The 19,547-nt window shown below is 44.9% G+C and overlaps 1 protein-coding gene across 5 annotated transcripts in view; it reads left to right on the top strand.

Annotated features, from left to right (window-relative positions):
* Nucleotides 1-9,796, top strand: part of LOC119650294 (echinoderm microtubule-associated protein-like CG42247) — an 82,928-nt gene extending 73,132 nt beyond the window's left edge. For all 5 annotated transcript variants that reach the window (XM_038052926.1, XM_038052930.1, XM_038052929.1 and 2 more), the window contains exons 3-11: nucleotides 5,269-5,385; nucleotides 5,444-5,823; nucleotides 6,008-6,157; nucleotides 6,258-6,429; nucleotides 6,680-6,775; nucleotides 6,863-7,261; nucleotides 7,588-8,008; nucleotides 8,207-8,603; nucleotides 8,669-9,796. In XM_038052926.1, coding sequence (XP_037908854.1) covers nucleotides 5,269-5,385; nucleotides 5,444-5,823; nucleotides 6,008-6,157; nucleotides 6,258-6,429; nucleotides 6,680-6,775; nucleotides 6,863-7,261; nucleotides 7,588-8,008; nucleotides 8,207-8,603; nucleotides 8,669-8,822 — 2,286 coding nt within the window. In that variant the 3' untranslated portion in view covers nucleotides 8,823-9,796. The remainder of the gene's footprint in view (nucleotides 1-5,268; nucleotides 5,386-5,443; nucleotides 5,824-6,007; nucleotides 6,158-6,257; nucleotides 6,430-6,679; nucleotides 6,776-6,862; nucleotides 7,262-7,587; nucleotides 8,009-8,206; nucleotides 8,604-8,668) is intronic.
* Nucleotides 9,797-19,547: the final 9,751 nt, after the last annotated feature.

Below are 19,547 nucleotides of genomic sequence, written 5' to 3'. Positions count from 1 at the left end.
CAGGCTGTCTCAAAGAAGCCCCAAACATGGTATGACGGTAGACGGCGGAGTGCCATACGCTCCGTCACTTGGCACAATGTTTACACGCTCCAGGAGGTATGTGTCACGAAGGCAGGGTACAAATTAATTAAAAGACGCTGCGGCGTGGCAAATAAAAGCCAAGTTCGCGGCTGGCAGAACCTAATCAACAAAGTAAATGCGGACCCGTGCGACTTAGTTATATGCCTGCCACCCAGAAATCGAGGCTCTGCAGAAACCGCGCATATTTAGTATCGACCAGTCGCACCACATTCTACAGACATTATTCCCCAGGCACCCAGTAAAGGTTGATTTCAATAGCGAGGAATGCGTCAAAAATTACTCCCTTAATCTCCATGAAAAAGCTCTAAGAGCCAGCTCTCACTATGAAAAATAAGGAGGCACTAGGTTGTGAGAGTACCACGGCAGAAGTTTACAAACCGCATTCCGCAAACGGCTGTACTTCCTGTTGAGGGCGTTCAACGCTTATATGATGGAGGTCATTCCTTCTTGCCGCTGGAAGCTGGCAAGGCTCGTGCTAGTCAGCAAAGAACAGATCTTGAGCTGCGTTTGCATACTGACCGCTGTGTATACTTCACACACAGTGCTCAACAAGCTCTTCAGGATAAGATTCTCTGAAGCGATTCGGGCGGGGACTTATCCCTAAGGCAGTTCGGGTTCAGAGCAGGGAAATCCACAGTGGATGCTGTTATGAAAGTTGTGGAAGCCGATCATCGAGCCAAGGCACAAAAAACGCTAATCTCGACAGATAGGGCTTCTCGTATCGCTTGATGTCAGAAGTGCCTTCAATTCTGCAAGATATTTCTTTTTTTTTAGAGTAGGTGAATGCATTTTCGTACGGAGTATTTGACTCCCACAACGGTAAGTCGTCGGACTACTAACTAAACACCTCCCCATTGTCAGAGAGCTAGCCTGGAACCATTTGTCACGTTACTTCAGACTAGTCCCCGAACTCTCCTCCCTTGCGAAGCCTTCAAATCAGGTAATTCCTTTCACCAACGGGAGGGAAAAGGAGAAAGGGAACTGTTAGTTCAAGGAACCCCCTAACATCCGGCTTCTCCACCGGTCCAGCTCTATCTTCTTAGCAACGACAAGGACCCGAACGTGATGGGCAACACGGCTCCATTTGTCAGTACCCCTCAGCGTCCCCTCGACAATGTTGTCTGGAGAGAGATCCCCTGTGTATAAATAGAGCTGCTGACGAATTCCATCCCACCTTCCACAAGAAAAAAAAGTGTGATGGGCGTCGTGGACAACTCCACTGCCAAACACACAATCCGGAGATCGTGCTTTTCCAATCTTGTGCAGGTAAGTCTGAAAACTTCCATGCCCACATAAAAATAGAGTAAAGAAATAGTCAGTCCCATCATGCTTCCGAGACAGCCACGCTCTTAAGTTGCGGATAAGCCACGCAGTCCATCTGCCTCTAATTTCATTTTACCAAGAGAATTGCAACTCATGTGGAGTGCGTTGCCGCTCTTCGCGAACAGCCACATCCCTTGGTTCTTCTCCCTTGCGCTTGTATGTTGCTTAATGAGCCTTAGCAAGAAGGAAAACGGAGATCATTCTCGATATTAGTTTTGACATTGGTTTCAAACGTGAGGAGTTTGGGAGTCCGAGAGGAGTTTGGGAGTCCGAGAGGAGTCAGTTACTTCAATGACCCGTTCTCAGAAACTACTCAGCTCAAATATCCTAAAAAGGGTATACTGGTCCATGAACGTGGTATCTAGTACTCAAAATCTTCTCCGTACCGCTACTTGTTCAAATGAAGTTAAGAATAGTATATTACTATAGTCATTAAAAGTACATTTTCTCAGAAGTTGAATGGGGGCTCCTTTAAATTAGACTTACGGTTTCGTCCAGGGCAGAGGCAACTCGTCAGACGCTCCCTTATCTCTCCACTGGAAGTAGAGCGACCGAAGTAGCCATAAGGTAGTATTTCCACGATATGGCTGTGAATTATATGTTTAGGGATTGAAGGAGTTCTCTATCTGAAACCCACTTGATGGCGGACGGATAAATTGGAAAGCAACTTATCTAGACCGTTGTGGTGCACGTACCGCTCAGGCTTGGCCAAGCACTCAAGACGCTAAAATTAAACTAGCGGTTTCGTTCAGAGCAATGTCTTCTTCAAACGCTGCCTCATCTCTGCCCTGGGAGCTGGCCGAAGTGACTATAAGAAGGTATTTGGTGTATCTGTAGTCACTTCGGTAACGCCAGCGGCTTTAAACCGTTTGAGTGCATTAATGGCGAGATGATTTCTCTTCTGCTTGGAGGAACAGTCCGTGTCCGCATGTTGTAGTGATTACCCATTTCTTCTACAAGAAGCGGAAATGCTCCCTCCAACCCTTCAGCTGCTCGTCATCGTGGATGATGAGTCGTCCGTTAACGTTCTACACCGGGCCATCAAAAGATTGGCAAATTCTTTCGTGATACGGTATAGACTCCTGAAATCATTCCATCCTGCGCAATCTTCCAGTTCCCTGACCAGTGCAATAGCAAATTTTTTTCTTATTACAGCGTACACTACGCAGAACTTTTCGTTTACAATCAGTTAGCCAGCCAATGACCTGGGACCTGGAATACCGACTTCTCTCATGGCCGTGTACAGTTTTACCCTGTTTTTAATAAACAGTAAAATGTAAATATCAGTGTTAGTTGGTTGGGAGGTTGGTGGAATGCGTTCCTTTCATCCTCCTCTTTTTAGCGTGGAAGGATAATTCAGAATTGTGTTCATTGTAGGAGAGTCAAGTTCGCGGTGCGCGTTCTAGATAGCCCTAAAGGGTGACCTCGGAGTCAAGTTCTTCCTGTGTAAAAGTTGACGTGGTGCGCGTTGTGGATAGCCCTAAAGGATGAGGTCTGTATTCAAGCCTTTCGGCGCCGAAATGGAATGAACGTTGAGGACTCCAGAAGGTCATTTACATAAAGTGAGTGGTAAGCAGGACCTAACGGTTGCGGTTCAAATCTCACATAGGGTGCGGTGGAGATTGATTTTGAATCATTGAAGTACGAGCCTAGGCTTTCCAACTACGTGACGAATTTCCTCTTCTTTTTTCTATAAACGCAATATTGATAGCGGAAATAGGAGAGGAGGTAGATCTTCCTCAAATAGGGCTACAGCATAGCCCAGGACGCCAAGTAGCCCTCAAGGATATCGAATGGGTGGACCTCGGCGCAAAACGAGGATGTCTGGATTTTCCTACTGAAGTATGTTTATTGATTGATAGTGATGATCAATTCCTTGTCACTCGCATAGGCTTCAGTGGCGGTTTCTAAATTGGATGTAGAGGACACGTACGCAGGCTGCTTCGCTTCGCTTTCATTCCTTTGATGAATTTGCCTGGTGCTCCAGGATGTCCAACTGCTGCGCCTCTGTGAGTGAGATCGTCATCCCCCGTTACTGGGTGGCGTAGACCAATAGTCGGTGGTCGTTGAAAACTGCGAGGTTGTGGTTTACCAGAAAGCTTAACAGTGAAAACAGGGAGAAATTCTGAATCGTTGGAACCACAGCATCGTTCACTGTGCAGCAGCTTTTTGAAGAAAAGTTTCTACAGATGAATTCCTACTGCAGAGAGATGCCAACACCGAGTTTAGAGAGAAAGGCCAACGGCTTTCGGTGATAAGAATTAGGTTGTCACAGCGTCATCGAGCGCTGCCATGCTGCTTCGAAGTTTAGCTTCCAATTCAGGTTTCGAGACTAAGCTAAACTTTTTATCTTCGATGGAATTTTCCTTTAAAAAGCTCGTTCAGTGGAATTTATAAGCCAACTGCTCTCCGAAAAGAGCGGCGGTAGAAACGAAAAATTGCTAACAGCAGACGGTGGTTCTTCCTGGCCTTGGACAATCCCCAATACCCTCTGCAGAGACGGTGTAACATTAAGATGCCCACGCTCGTCATGTGTTATCTAGCTATGAGATAGAGGGCATTATTTTGTTCCCTGGCTAGACGCGGCCGAACGATACCCTGTTTCTGTAGATCGCGAAAACATTCCTTAACGGTTTTGGGGTGTGGCCCGATTAGCCTATATTGGCGGTCGAAGATCTGTATTGTGAATCTCATGAGACATTGGTACGTCCGGAAGCAAGATGGCCGTGGTATATGAAGAACTGCGCAACGATATCCAAGATTTCTTGAAAGTGTAACAGAATATTGAAATATCGAAGATGCTGGGGATGGAAGCTACTTTCACAGTGCGGTACAAAGCAGGCCCAGTTAACGAGACATGCAATTTCTTACCTCAGATGTCGATGAGGACACCGAGTTGGAACAAGACGTCACCACAGATGATCACTGATTACACGTTTGCGATCTATGAAGTAGTACGGAGCGCCAAACGAGGCGATCAACAAGTCGTTCGTTCCATATAAAGTGAGAGGTTAGCAGTAGAGCCGCTTATTCTTGATGTCAAACTTTGGAAGCGGCGATATAACTATGTTTGAATCCATCAGAAACTTAATTCGACTGTTCCGATTAAATGCATTTAGACGACTTTTTGCGGGAACATTAGCGAAGACTTCTGTCGCTTGGGTCGAAAATTGCTTTCCCAAGTTTCCCAGTATTGCTTTTGAAGGGACAACTGCTCTACTTTTCAGTGAGGCAAACCAGCGCCAGAGTCTGTTCAAATGGATCCTAGATTTAATGCGCCCTATCATTCTTGAATGTTCTTGCTGTTATGGTTCGTTAGCTTCCAAAAGACTGCCCGTCAAATGCTTATTTCTCTGTCACAAGGTCGATATTTGCTGGAGATGCCTGTAGGTACGGCTCGCCAATGGAAGATGGAGACGAAACAGGATGGTCTGTAAGGTTTGACTATTCGTTGAGGTGAGAAACCTTCGTCCGTTCCTGTGAGCGTGTACACCTACCTAACGGCCTATGAGGGTTTCTTGTCATCAAGCTCTTATTCGGTGAATGATTTGGGAGTCTGGAGACGGTCGATTACCGCTCTCTTTAGACACGCGTATCTTTTCATCCCTGCCGAAATTAACACAATGTAGGCCACTTGCTGGAGAGGGTCGGCTTCAAGCGACGGGACGATGAGGTGGTACTTGCTTCCGCTACAACGTCAAGATAGGTCTCGATCTATCTTTGATGGAAATTGAAGTGGATGTAGCATTGATACATTCGCATAATATACTCTTCTTTATTTTCTTCTATTTACGAGTATCTTCTTTTTTAATGCATTCAACTAAATATCTATTATGAAAATCCTTGATCCTTTTTTAATTTCAGTGCCGTGTTCTCTTAAATTTACGCACATCACAACCATTTGAAGAAGTTCTGGAAGATTTAGGCCAAGTCCTCAAAATAACAGGAGCCAAAAAGATGTACACAGGAACTGGCCAAGAGGTACCATTACCTATACCCACCTATTTTCCTTTAATGTACTAATTACCTCGCTTTTTAGGTTCGAAGCTTTTCACAACTTCGCAATGAATTCGCCGATATTGATACTTTCTACTTAGCAACGGGCCCATCAATGGTAGTTGCTAGTTCACCGATTCGTCGATCTCGTTCACGAGGTGCTCTTACAGCTCCTATAGTTCAGGATGATCTATCAAAGGTGTCACCCAGACAACGTGCTCGCAGCAAAAGCCGACCCAGAATTCTTTACGCTCCGGAAAGCGAGATTGTCCGTCCTAGCGGCGAATATTCCGTCCTGGACGTTATGAAAGAGGAACCGACAAAAGTATCTATTCGTGGGTTAAGACGAACTTTTTATCCACCAATTCATCATCCACCAGCTGATAATTCACCACCGGACAAGAAATTGGCTTTGGCATGGGTGTAAGTAATAGTTGAAGCTATCTTTTAAATGCAGGACTTAGAGGTTCATTAAGATTGGATGTGAATGTAATATCGGCTCTCATAATTCTGGTTTAAATGTTATCATCTCATTTTGACCATAGTGTGAATATTAGCTAGAAGCCAAAGTGGTATTGAAAATATCCTTTTTTTGTATTACATGCAGGCATGGATATCGTGGAATCGATGCAAGACGTAACCTTTGGGTACTTCCGTCCGGAGAGCTTTTATATTATGTTGCTGCGGTGGCTGTTATGTTCGACCGAGACGAGGAAGCACAAAGGCATTACACAGGACATACAGAGGACATTATGTGGTAAGTACTAGTTCTCGGTATTCGCTTTCTATTCTTCGTAATCTCTAAATATGAAGAAGGCTCAATGCTAAGTACAATATTTTCTTTAAAATTCCAATAGCATGGATGTACATCCTTCGCGAGAACTTGTTGCATCAGGTCAACGAGCCGGAAAGGATAGAAAGTCTCAGGCACATGTACGAATCTGGAGCACAGACTCCCTACAAACTCTCTATGTGTTCGGAATGGGTGAACTTGACACCGGCGTTATGGCAGTTGCATTTTCGCAATTGGTAAGCAAGGTTAGGTGCTAATTGACATTTTCATTTAGCTATCACCGAAAGGGACATACGTTTCTTACGATTTCGCTTGCTGTATCCTGGTTTTAAAAGGAAAACATTAGATAACCATTTACTTCCAATTTCGCCTATTTCTAATTCTAATTTAGATCAGAATTACTCATTTCAAGCTTTAATCTCGTTTAGGTCCATTAAAATTGCATTTAAACGAGACTCCTGCATTAATCTCTTGTCCTCTTTCCAGAATGGTGGGAGCTACATTCTCGCAGTGGATGCAGGCCGCGAAAGTATCCTCTCCGTATGGCAGTGGCAGTGGGGACATCTTCTCGGAAAAGTCGCTGTAATTAGAAATCCTAATTGAACATTTTCCGAGCCCACATTATCATAAACTAATATTCTTCTCCTTTCCTATTTCCTTCCCCACTAGACTCTACAAGAAGGACTGACCGGGGCCGCATTCCATCCACTTGACGACAATCTGATAATTACCCACGGGAGAGGTCATTTAGCATTCTGGCACCGTCGTAAAGATGGATTCTTCGAAAGGACCGATATTGTTAAGCCACCGTCACGAACCCATGTCACAAGCGTTCAATTCGAGCCCGACGGGGACGTTATAACGGCCGACAGTGACGGTTTTATCACTATTTATAGTGTGGACTCTGATGGTGCCTATTTTGTACGAATGGAGTTCGAGGCCCATAACAAAGGAATTGGTTGTTTGATTATGCTCTCAGAAGGTACATTGCTGTCAGGTGGTGAAAAGGACCGGAAAATTGCCGCATGGGATTCATTGCAGAACTATAAACGGATCACAGATACAAAGGTATTGGAAATACGATGCTGAATGTTGATGCGAATGCAGTTTCGGTATTTGGTTGGAATTTTAAGTGCGGAAAACAAGTATATGAATTTCATTTGGTGACGAAACGAAATATGGTACTCCTTCGAGTTAGGATGAATGTCAGTGGCAAGGATGCTTTCGTTTCGGGGTAAGCTCCATGGAAGGTGACGAGGATGGCCACTTCTCGCTCTCTGTCCGGGTACCTTTTTACATGGAACATAAATCCATTCCAAAGGACACTGCAACGCATCAATCTGATTAGTTCATCCTGACATCCTATCCATCTCAAACTCTCTCCATTCTTTCAGCTGCCAGAATCAGCCGGTGGTGTACGTACCATTTACCCGCAACGTCCTGGTCGTAACGATGGAAATATCTACGTGGGTACAACACGTAATAATATCCTGGAAGGGTCTCTGCAGCGACGATTCAATCAAGTTGTATTCGGCCACGGACGCCAATTGTGGGGTCTAGCGGCACATCCCGAGGACGAAATCTTTGCCACTGCCGGTCATGACAAGCACATTGCTCTGTGGCGAAAGCAGAAACTTCTGTGGACAATGCAATCAGGTTACGAGTGTGTTTCTTTAGCTTTCCATCCGTTCGGACAGGCCTTGGCGGCGGGCAGTACAGAAGGACATTTGCTTGTAATCAATTCGGAAAATGGGGCAGCAATGTTGACGTTACGAGTCTGTGGATCACCTCTGAACTGCATTGCGTACAATCAAGGTATAATGATATGCTGGCCATGATGAATGCTTTGTGAATTTCGGATTGGTATTGCCGAAGGGATTCCTGTTTTTAAAATCCCTTTGAAGCAATCCAAGTATTGCATAAAACGAAACTTTTCTTTCTATCATGCGAGTTTCCATGATTCCAATGGACAATGTAACCCTATCCTTTGATAACCTTTCTCTGCCCTTTCAGTCGGCGATATGATTGCGATGGGCTCACAAAACGGTAGCATCTATCTATTCCGTGTCTCTCGCGATGGTTTCTCCTACAAAAAAGTGAATAAAATTCGAGGCTCGCAACCTTTGACTCATCTTGATTGGAGTGCAGATGGAAACTTTTTACAAACAGTCACAATCGATTTCGATTTGCTCTTCTGGGATGCAAAGTCCTTGTCACCGGAACGCAGCCCGATAGCAATGAAGGATGTCAAGTGGTTGACGCACAACTGCACAGTTGGTTATTTGGTGGCTGGAATGTGGAACAATCGGTACTACACATCGAATTCCACGATAATTGCTACATGCTCCCGATCATCCGTTCAGGACCTTCTCATATCCGGCGATGCAGATGGATACTTGCGCCTGTACAGGTGAACACGCGACTATTGAATGTGTACTCGAAAAAGGAAAATTGATCCATTTTGCTTTTTTTCAGGTATCCTTGTATAACACCCCGCGGGGAATACCACGAGGCCAAGGTTTATTCAGGGATGCTGGCCTGTGCACGTTTCCTCTATGGTGACCGGACCATCGTCACCGTTGGGGGCACTGATGCCTCTCTCATGGTTTGGGAACTTATTGAAGAATAGCCAATATGGCCACCGTGGCAAAAAACTGCAGCTCGCCGTTCCTCCAACTACAATACGCGTTACGACGATTATTATTATCGCCGGCCAAGCATATCATCGGTGGCTGACAGTGAGTCAGTTGATGTTTAACATTTAGAGAAAATTTTCTGAGAAATTTTAATGAAAACCAAACGGATAGTAACAATTTTTTCGAAAGAGATGGATTTTGAGCGCACATCTGTTTTTATATCTAAACTAGAGAGCAAATGATTGCAATAGCTGCAGGACCTTAGTCCGAAACGGAACAATTTCAATAGACTCAGGATTATAGTGAGTGTTCTCTGAATGCAAACAGGCCGAGGCGAATATCCTCGTCCTTTGGGAGAACTGCTAGATATAGATTGAGAATTGGGATTTTTTTCAACAGAAATTGCAAAGAACTGCCTTAGTCCTCGAAGTAAAGAAACAATAACAGCCGAATCAAAACTGAACCACAAAAACTGTCTCATAGTTGGGAAACGCCACAGTGGCCTAGAAACTTCCTCTTTTTGACTACAACTGGAAATAAACTGGAACTTTGACAAACTATCAACGCTAATCACCCGAAACCCATATAGGAGTAATAGCCAACCATCTACCGCCCATTCTTCCATCCAGATCTCACCACAATATCCGACCGCCACCCATCCATCCAGCCCAGACCATTATGGACTACCCAAGCAAAAATCAACTAACTATGAAGTGTTCATCGATTTTTTGCAAAATCATTAGATAAAATTCGAGAAATTTTCAACAAAGTGAAATCACCACTTCCAAAGTAATTACAAAAAAAAAAATGAAAACTAATTGTTCACCTTCACTTTTTTCACCTCACATGTCTTCAATGAATTGAATAAAATCATAGTTTTAACGTTGTAAGGAGATTAAAAGATATTAATCTAACAAAATGGAGAAAAAATCAATCTTTTCAGAATTTTAAATTTTGTTTAAATAAAGAGAAGACAAAATTAAGTTTTCGTATTTTTTGCCAAGAAGTCAAGCCACGAACACCGCCAAGGATAGTCTTTGAAGAATGTAAAGAAGTTTCTTAAGTGCAGTCACTGACGTACCCGTTTTATCTATCAAATCGTGGGGCTCCTCGGAGATTAAAACAACTCGCACTCTTTCGCTCAAATCCACACGCGATCACCACGAAACATTACTTCATGGAGAAGATTCTGTTTTACACCAGCACGTTTAGGTCACCCATTTGAGCTCATTCCAGGTCCAGCAGTTTCTTTTGGACCGTAATTATTGGGGCCTTTACTGCTATCTAAGCGACCTCTGACTTCAGCATCTCCTTTCTAGGGTTGTGGGGTCCAATGTTTGCATTGAGGACATCATTAAACTTTTTCACTCCTCTATTGACCTCCGAAAATGGAACATAATTTTATTTTTTCAGGGTAGGTGAATGCATTTACGCACAAAGTGTTGGACACCCGCAACAGCACGCTGTCGGACTACCAACTAAACAACTCCCTGTCATCAGAGAACTAGCTTGCACCTGTTTGATACATTACTGCGGGGTAGACCTCCCGCTCTCCCGACTTTGAGAACCTTCAAGACAGGAAATCCCTTTCAGCAACAAGAGGGAAGGGGAAGAAGAGAGTTCCTAGTTCAAAGAACCCCTTGCCATCCGGTCCCTCCACCGGTCGAGTTCAATCTTCTTGGCAATAAAAAAGCCCGAACATAATGTGCAATACGACTCTAGCTGCCAGCGCCCTTCCGCATCTCTCTGACAACGTTGTCTGGAGAGAGCTCCCCCGTCTCTGCATAAAGTTATTGACGAAAGCCACTACTTCATTGCAGAACACACAATCAGCAGATCGCGCTTTTCCAATTCTGTGCAGGTAAGACTGAAAACCCCCATGCCCGCTAAGTAGTTGGGTCAGCAAGTAGTCAATCACAGTCCATCTGCCTCTTGGCTTATTTTGCCATTCGGTAAGGGTGCGCTGACGTTCATCACGGGCAACCGCCTCGCTTAAGTTTTTTCCATCACGGCGGCGGTAGATAGCTTACATCACGGCCGCTTCTGAAACAGTATGGTAAGTAGATGCCACTCGCAACTCTGCACTTGAGCAAAGCGTTTACGATGCACCTCCTTGGCATCAGTCCGTACCTCCGCGCCATAAAGCAGAACCGACTGCGTTGCTCCCATAAGAAGATGTCTCCTAGTAAATATAGGACCCCCAAGCTGCAGTTCTGTACGCGGCTGCTTTACTTTGCTCGAAGAAGCCCATTTTCGAGTGGAGTATTAAACCAAGATATTTAACGGCTGGTTTTGACTATATAGTCAACTCGCCGATCGATATGGGACGCAGGGTTAGGATTCTCTTTCTAGTTAAGACGACTACTTCGATTTTTTCCAGCGCAAGGCTGAAACCGTGAGCAGTCATCCATCTCCTTACCCGTCGCTTAATAATGCCAAACCGGCTTTGCGCCAGTTCAGTTAGATAGTGTAGTTTACTGGGAGGAGGTGCAGCTCCTAGCTCTCAGGCCATTGTTAGGCCTATTGTACAATCCCCGTAAATCGCCTATTTAATGGCTTTAATAAATCTGAGAACATTCTCTAGAGGCAAAAAGTGTGCAGATTTTTCATTCAAGAAAACGTTATCAAAGTGTCTTCGTCTGAGATCTGAGGAGGCTGGACTGCTGCATAAAAAGTGCAGGGCCGTCTCCTCCTCCTCTTCATATTGCCTGCAAATAGCCGAAACCACCGCCCCACTCTCTTCCATCTGGTATCCATTCTCTAGAGGCAGAGAGTGTACAGATTTTTCATTCAAGAAAATCTTACCAAAGTGTCTTCGTCTGAGATCTGAGCAGGCCGGACAACTGCATAACAAGTGCAGAGCCATCTCCTCCTCCTCGTCACATTGGCTACACATACCCGAAACCCCCATCCCAGTCTCTTCCATCTGGTAGTTTAAAGAGCAGTGTCCCATTAAAAGCCCTACTAGGATGTTTATGTCCCACTTCTTAAGGGACAACAAAAATGCCGCTCTGGCGACCCCAGGTTCTTTCACAAAGATTTTCGCCTGCCGGCAAGAGTTCAAATTTCTCCACTCGGCTGCGTCAATCCTTGCAATTTCACCCTTCAGAGTAGACTTGACAGTGGAAGCCCAGATTCCAAAAGCTGGTTCTGGCCCCACCAGTCTGTCAGCCTCCTCATCAGGAATGTTTAGTTCAGTCGGCAAAGTTTCAGCAACTTCACACCATCTGGCTTGATATGCCTTTGGTGTTTAATGCTGATAATGCTGCTTGACCATCGGAACAGATGCAAATGATTCGACCCCTCCGGTTTTGCCGCAAACATTCTTGTGCTGCCAATAAAATGGCATACAGTACCGCCTGGAATATGGTCGGCATTTTTCCGAGGAGTTGGTTTAGTTCCATCACCCGATCCGCCCTCCATAACTGACCCGTCGGTAAAGATTATCAAGTCTGTAATCTGAAAAGACTCATGGCTATTTATCGACCATTCTTCTCTTTTGGTGATTATGACAGTGTATGTCTTTTCAAAGACGAATCTGGCATCAGAGCTACGGATGTTTGTGAAGGAATTTCCAGATAGGCGCATGACCGTATTGGCCGGCTCCCTACTCCAATGGCATTGAGTCTATATGCGTCACTAGCGGCTTTCCGTTTCACCTGCAAGTGAATGGGAGGTAGATTTAAGATACCTTCAAGTGACGCATTCGACGTAGTACTCATTGCTTCAGTAATACGTAGACTAGACTCTGAAACTGCGTTAGCAGCTTCCTGCTATTAGCAAAATTCAGTCTCGGCCACCAGACGATGCATGGGTTTTATTATGGATGTATACATCCAATGTATCCGTTTTGGAGAAAATTCCCAGTTTTTACTTATTGCATTCCTTGCATTGTATTGTATTGTATTGTTCCTGGATATGATGTTCCACTTTAAATTGGAGTCGAAATGTACTCCTAAATACTAGACTGTTTCTGCCAGCTGGATTTGCGCCCCTGCTGAAGTGGATAGCCTGTAGCTGTCCCACATGACGTTCCTAGTGAACATAACTAGTCCAGTCCTCCTAGCGATCACCGTGAGTCCATTGCGGAGGCCCCAAATGTGAATTTCATGCAGCTTTGCAGGCTATTGTAGGAAGCGTTTCCGTGGGTCGCTCCTAGGATTGATCCCTGTGCTACTCCCGATGCGATTTCTAGCCTCCTCTGGTCCTCTAGCGTATCTTAGAGGAGGGAGCGGTTTTTCAGTTAATCCCTCAATATCCGAAAGATATAGCTTGGCACGTGAAATGAGTTTTCTAATGTGACTACCACATCTGTCGATTTTACGGAATTGAAGGCATTTCTGACATTAAGCGTTATGAGAGGCACTATCCATCGAGATCGGCGGCTATGCGCCTCGGCTTGATGAACCGCATCCACGACTTCCATAACAGCAGCCACCGTGGATCCCTCTGATCTGAACTCGAACTGCCTTCGGAATAAGTCCCTGGCAGCGCGGATCGCTTTAGCGAGTCTTCCTCTGATGAGTTTTTCCAGCACTTTCCCGGGTGGGTCGGAATACGGAAAGCAGCTGCGTGTCTCCTTTTTGCTTGCTGATCAGCGCGAGTCTGGCCACCTTCCAGCGATAATGACAAATACCTTTCTTCAAACAACGGTTGAACGCCCCAAACATTAAGGAAATCTGACCCTTATCGCAACGTGAGTTTGTAAACTTCCGCAGGATACCATCAGGACCTGGCGTCTTCTTCTTTTCCATGTTGGGAACCGCTTCTTCGAGCTCTCTCATGGTGAAAAGAGGGCACTCCTCGACGCTTTCCCGGCTATTCGATTCATCTGGTCTGTATTTAGTATGCAGCGCCTCCGCAGAGCGCCAATATTCCGAGTGACAAGCTTATAGCCAAGTACCCGCAAGTCCTTATTCACTTTACTTTATGACAGTCTCTCCGTAGGTCGGAAAATTCTGCCATCCACCACGGCTAGAGCATGAAGCCGCTGCCGTAAGTCCGGCATCGCCTCATTCGGCGCCAGGTACACGCTAAGAAACGTTATCCCTAAACACCGAATCCAAACAAAGCCATTCCCTTGGCCTTGGGTAAGAACACAAAGTCGAACGTCGTCCCGAACCCGGATGGCAGCGGTACCCGATAAGTCGAGATGCCATGAAACCCGATACCTGTTTCTGTATTGCCCGCTGACTAGCACTAGATCAGCCTTTAACTCCGCAGCGAACTACGCTTGTAACTGGTGAGCGGTTGCACTCCGGTGCATGTTAATTTGTAAAATGCGGATCATGCCGTTCGCACCCTGACCCTTTCCCGAGCCCGGAGTGTGTGCGGCGTTCTCACCAAACCCGCCACGACCCCCGCAGAGAACGCAGCTTTCGCTTTCGTTGCAGGTCTCTGCTTGGTGACCTACATTGCCGCATCTTTGATATTCTGTTCTCCTGATGGCTCCCTTACAAGTTCCTAGCGTGTGTCCATAGTCCAGACACCTGTAACATTTGATGGAGATTATCCGGATTTGGACCCTGCATACTACCTATCCAATTTTGATTTCCCCGCTGCTAAGGAGTTTCTTCGCATATTGCTCGCGGCCTTCTACCACGACGAGCTTTTAGCCTCAAGGATGTACAGAGGTGATACCTATCCGGCATTGTTTACCTCTGGACATCCGCATTTTATGGCCTCGTCCACTTCGACCTTTTCTGTGAGACAATCAGGATCTTAGATTTCTAGAGAACACATAAGCTCTAGGCTAGAAATAAGAGCCTTCTCCTCCAGTAACCCCTTGACCGCTTCGCAGAACGTACTCTTGCTAGTTATCTTCGAACCCAGTTCGATGAGGACTCTGCCACGCTCGTTTTGCGTATGGAAGATACCGTTTCTCAATTGTCTTCGGGTTTCATCCTTAGCCGTCGGATTAATGAGCACAGCTTGACCGTCTTGTCCTTTTTCGCTTCCTCGACTTTTCTGGTATTGGCTTTTGGTTTGTAGCGTCCATGTCTCTCGATAGACCGATCTCTGGCGGGCCACGTTTCCTTTTATCCTTCTCCGCCTTCTTTTTTGGGCCCTAGAAATTACTTTGATATTACTTTGTCTACTTCAGGTACGTCGTACTCTTTCCGCTTTTCCCCTAGTTCGCTTTGCAGTGATCTATCCGCTGTCCGTTTGGCGCCTGCAGTGTTCTCAACGGGAAGTGCGGCTGTTTCTGTTTTCCAATCATCTTTCGTTGCTTTCCACGTTCGCGTGTAGAAGAAGAAGCGGTCCAGTAGTTCCTCTAATTCCATTAAAGTTTTTTGATGACTTTGCTGACGTTCTTCTTGAGGGACTTTGCCGACCGCATACGCTTCACCATTGCCGCGTATTTCCTGATGAACCTTTTGTCTTTGACTCCAGCTGGGACGGTCGACTGAACTTTTACTCGATTCGTATCTAGCGACTAACGATTCGGACTGAGCACTACAGGGTATTGAGAGTTTCCGTCCCCATACCGTTAGTCGCATCACTTGGTAAGGCTTCCAATTTATTTGAACGTCTCAGTGTCACATCTAGTATTTCAGGCCTCGCTGCCTCTTTTGCTGATCGCTGCGGTGGACGACACATTTTTTTATTGCGCTAAAACGCATTCAGCTCTTCCTCCTTCGCTGACATTCTGTCGATTTCTTTTATTTGTTTGCATTTATTTTCCATGGAAAATTCACCAGCGCATCGCGTACAAGGGAGCGGCCCGCGCTAGTCAGGAACGGTTGTACCCTCGGGAGCATAGCTCCTACCCCAGTTCTCTAAGGCCTGACCTACGCTTAGTTGATCCCGGAATTCACGGATGGATCAGCACTCGCTCGGGGCTACGCGATGAACATGAACATCAGTCCGAATCACATTATCCGACCAGGGTCCCGAAGGGGTTGGCTCCTGATACACGCCACAACTACCATCTTGGCAGAGCTAGGCTTACATCACCGCATCGACATCGGCAAAGAGTTGTCATCGGCTCCGGGGACTCCCTTTTTGAAGAAAACTTTCTCAATGAGACTACTCAAGGCGGGGGTATAATACCATCTAGAGGGTCAGAACTACTTGGGCTTCCAAGTTAGGGAAGTCACTTCCGCCAATCATGTTAATATCTGAACCAGGAATGCTGATGGTAAGAAAATTTCCTGTTCTATCGGTTCTTTCTCCCGCTCTGTTTTCCGCCAGCATCCAGATGGTCCACAGCTCAAGGCCATTGCTATCCTCATCTGAAATCCATAGAACTCACTTATTGCATAATCTTAGCTCAAAAAGCCTCTAAGAGATTAAATTTTCGTCTGCTACTTGTAGTACAGCCTAAAATTAATAGACAAGGGGTAGCTTTCTTCAATCAACATTTTTTGGTTTTAAATGAAAATATATATTTCGGGAGCGACTTACCCCATTCTGCAGTACAAAGTTACTAAAAGCAATTAATTAAAGGCCGTCTTCAAGTTGGTTGCGTACCCTCAAATGTCGTTGTGAGAGAAACCATACTTTGTTTTTTTTGTCGACCCAAAGTCAAGTTAGATGCCTTACGACAATGCGGTCCTTACAACTGGAGGGAGGGGTTATCTTTCTAAACTGTTTACATCGTCCACTATTGTAACTTGACAGATTAATGTTGTTAGGTTAGACCCATATATTGGCTTTGAAAGCCCTGGTCGGAAATGAAGATTAACTGTTGCCTGGCGAGCCCAACTCCAACCCAATGGTTGTGATTTGCCCGAAGGTGGTTGACCCTAAAGTAATTTGTTCGGGGGCATTATCTTTCCCGGGCAATTAACCGTAGTACTGCAGAAAGGACCTATTTTAGTCCTTACGTGCAAGACTTCCAATTGGATTGATTCTCTACTGAGCAAGTAGAGAATTTGAGCTTAGCCTTATCTTCGGCATCAATAAGCAAGTTACGAACGAAATATAGTTTTCGTTTTCATCCTTTTTGTTTTTGTTGAAGATTTTATTTTTGGGTGCCATGGCTTTGTTCACTGGGGAAGCGGTTGGGTCTCCTCTGAACATCTATTTCCGGGACTACTTGAAAGTGGTAAGTTCATAGTTTGCGGCCACCTCCTCAGTGATCATTCACCAATCGACCCAGTAGTTATACCTTGGTTTTCTTTGCATAGCGTCCTTCCAATTTCACATAGTTCTAGTTTTAAATGAATAAATATTTGTCCCTAAATTTCTCTTTCAAAAAACTAAGTTGATGGTAAAGACGTGGTTGGTTCACTTGACTCCATTGTGGAACGCTGCCTGCATCTTTTAATTATTTGAATGGAATAATGCAGCACCTGCTAAAAGCCATTAACCACTTGTAAGTTTGCAGGCTTCCTTGCAATTCAATCGAAAACAATCTGAACCGCTACCTCTTTGCATCTTGCTTTCGCGACTTCAAATTAGAGTTCCTTGAAGAGACAATAGGTGTAAGAAAAAGTAAATGATCCTAAGAGCTCATTCATCTCCCGTCCTTGCGACTTGCTCCACTTCTTCCTTGCATTCACTAAGCATCCTCGTAATAACTCGCCTTTTATACGCCTTACCGCTTTCGGCAGTGCAAACAGTTGTCTCATGAAAAGCTCTGTGAACCGAATACGCGTTCACCTATGCATTCAATTGAGGATTCATTCTGGCCCTGAACTCCCTTGGCAAGTGCTTGAACACAACATAAAACACTTGTAAATTGCAACCATGCCAGAAGCTACGATTCTTTCCAAAGACCTGGCTGCCATTGACGGTGTCACTGCTGTTTGACTAAAGAAGCTAAAAGATGCAGGAGCAGTGTGCCGAGCAGATATGAAGCTTAAAAATGCAGTCGGAACAGAAAACGCTACGAATGCAGTTGAAAAGTAAGTACCCTCGCTCCGGTTAGCATGCACTGAAGCTTATGTTTGCCACTCTTCAAGTGAGCTCCGCAGAACTTCAAGGATTACAACGGCAGACAATGCGATAAGGATAAGGACAAGTGTGCATGTCGTTTTGTTTGAATGGCTGAGCTAATCTTCTTTCACTCGCTCGCCGCCGGAACTCTAGGAAATTGAAGCCGTTCCTCCATTTACACATCCTTTTTCTCTAAGGTCGCTGACGAACAGTTCTCGACGGACATTCAGTGTATGCAAGTAAGATATTTCCCGACGGTGGAGAGCGAAAGGAAGTGGGAAAGAGGGCGCACAAGGCCGAATCCTGTGAAGAACTATCTGTCTATGTATTTCAGAAAATGTCTACAAAACGAGCGAGGAAGCTCTATAAAAGGGGATTTATGAATCCATTTAGGATACACCAAAACTACATAAAACTTTCTTTGAAACAATGGGATGATATCATCGAGTCGAAGCGATTTTTGTGCCTGCTCTTGTGTCTATTGAATTTTCGTTTGAATACTTGGGATACCACTCAGATCATTGTATCGAGACTATGAGTCTTTCGAGGGGGTCAGAGGTATAAACAGATGGGGGTCCTGGCATATATGTAGACAAAATATCATCCAATCCAAAGTGATATCACGGATAACACTCCGAATTTTCAATTGTTTTGTTTCGGTTGAATTCAATGGAATAATGTCCTTATCGTCATCGTCTGGTGGAGCAGACGTAAAACCATGGATATCAGTGCTGTAGAATGGCGGTAAACAAAAACAAACGGAAAAATGATTATTGGGTGCTGCCCTCGCCGGATCCTGGGGATGTTATGTCTCTGAAACTTTATCGATTCAAGGGGGTAGGAAGGGAAAGCGGTGACGAGTTTCATGGCATGTTATTCGGAGATTTGGAAAAGTGTTGTGTAAATATTTTGCTTTGGGACGGAGCTGTCCTGGGCCGAAATCCGCTCAGAAATCGCTCTTGGTAAATCCTTTACTTTCATCAAAATCGACAAGCACCATTTACTCTTCCTTGGAAACTCTTCTTATTGAAGTTACTTCTTCTCTTCGGGGATGTTAATTGATTGAAATTTGGCAGGCAGATATCTGCTCATTATGCCGAGAGCTCTCCTTTCATAATAGTTATCATCGCGCTCTCCCCTTAAGACAATAAAAGTTTAATGGTGATATCCACTTGATTTGCTCTTAAGCTAATATTTTCACGCTCTAAAAGTCACTTTTCAAACAATTTTCGATTCACACTTTCCATACTACAGACTGAGCGGCTGATGCTCCTCAGGACATTTATTATTTTCCTTTCTGGAATTATTTCTACCGAAAAAAAAAAGATTAAAATCTTCTTTATTAAAAGCTCACAGAACCTAATTTCAAACTAATTTTCAAGCCATCGACCTGAATATCCCTCAAGCAATGCTCCTCCAGCTTCGAGTGCCTCCCGCTCGTGGAAAAGAAGACACGATCCTGGCGAAAACTTGTCGAGACGTGGAGCTAATCAGAAACGAATTACTTTATACTTTCACATAAAACTCCCTCGTCCTTGCATCCTTCCACACTCCCAGAAGTGTCCCATGCAATTGATTTAAATTACAATCGATATTATTCTCATTTAGCGACTTATGCAAAGATTTATGAGGAATTCTTTGATTTCATTTCGTCCCCTCCTTGTTTGCTCCCATCCGATGTGGGAGGCTCCTGCGATTTCGGGGGGTTCGGCTGTAAATCAATAAAATTGTTGGCAGGCTGTTGGGTTGTTGGGTTTGCATCGTTTACTATCATTGCCTCGCGGTGGAGGAGTTAAAGCGGCAATAAGTGGCTTTCTTCCTGCCACGGTTCGTGC

The sequence above is a fragment of the Hermetia illucens genome, chromosome 2 (assembly GCF_905115235.1).
Source record: "Hermetia illucens chromosome 2, iHerIll2.2.curated.20191125, whole genome shotgun sequence".
Lineage (NCBI taxonomy): Eukaryota > Metazoa > Arthropoda > Insecta > Diptera > Stratiomyidae > Hermetia > Hermetia illucens.
The sequence above is the reverse complement of the archived record's forward strand: the minus strand, read 5'-3'. Positions and strand labels throughout refer to the sequence as shown.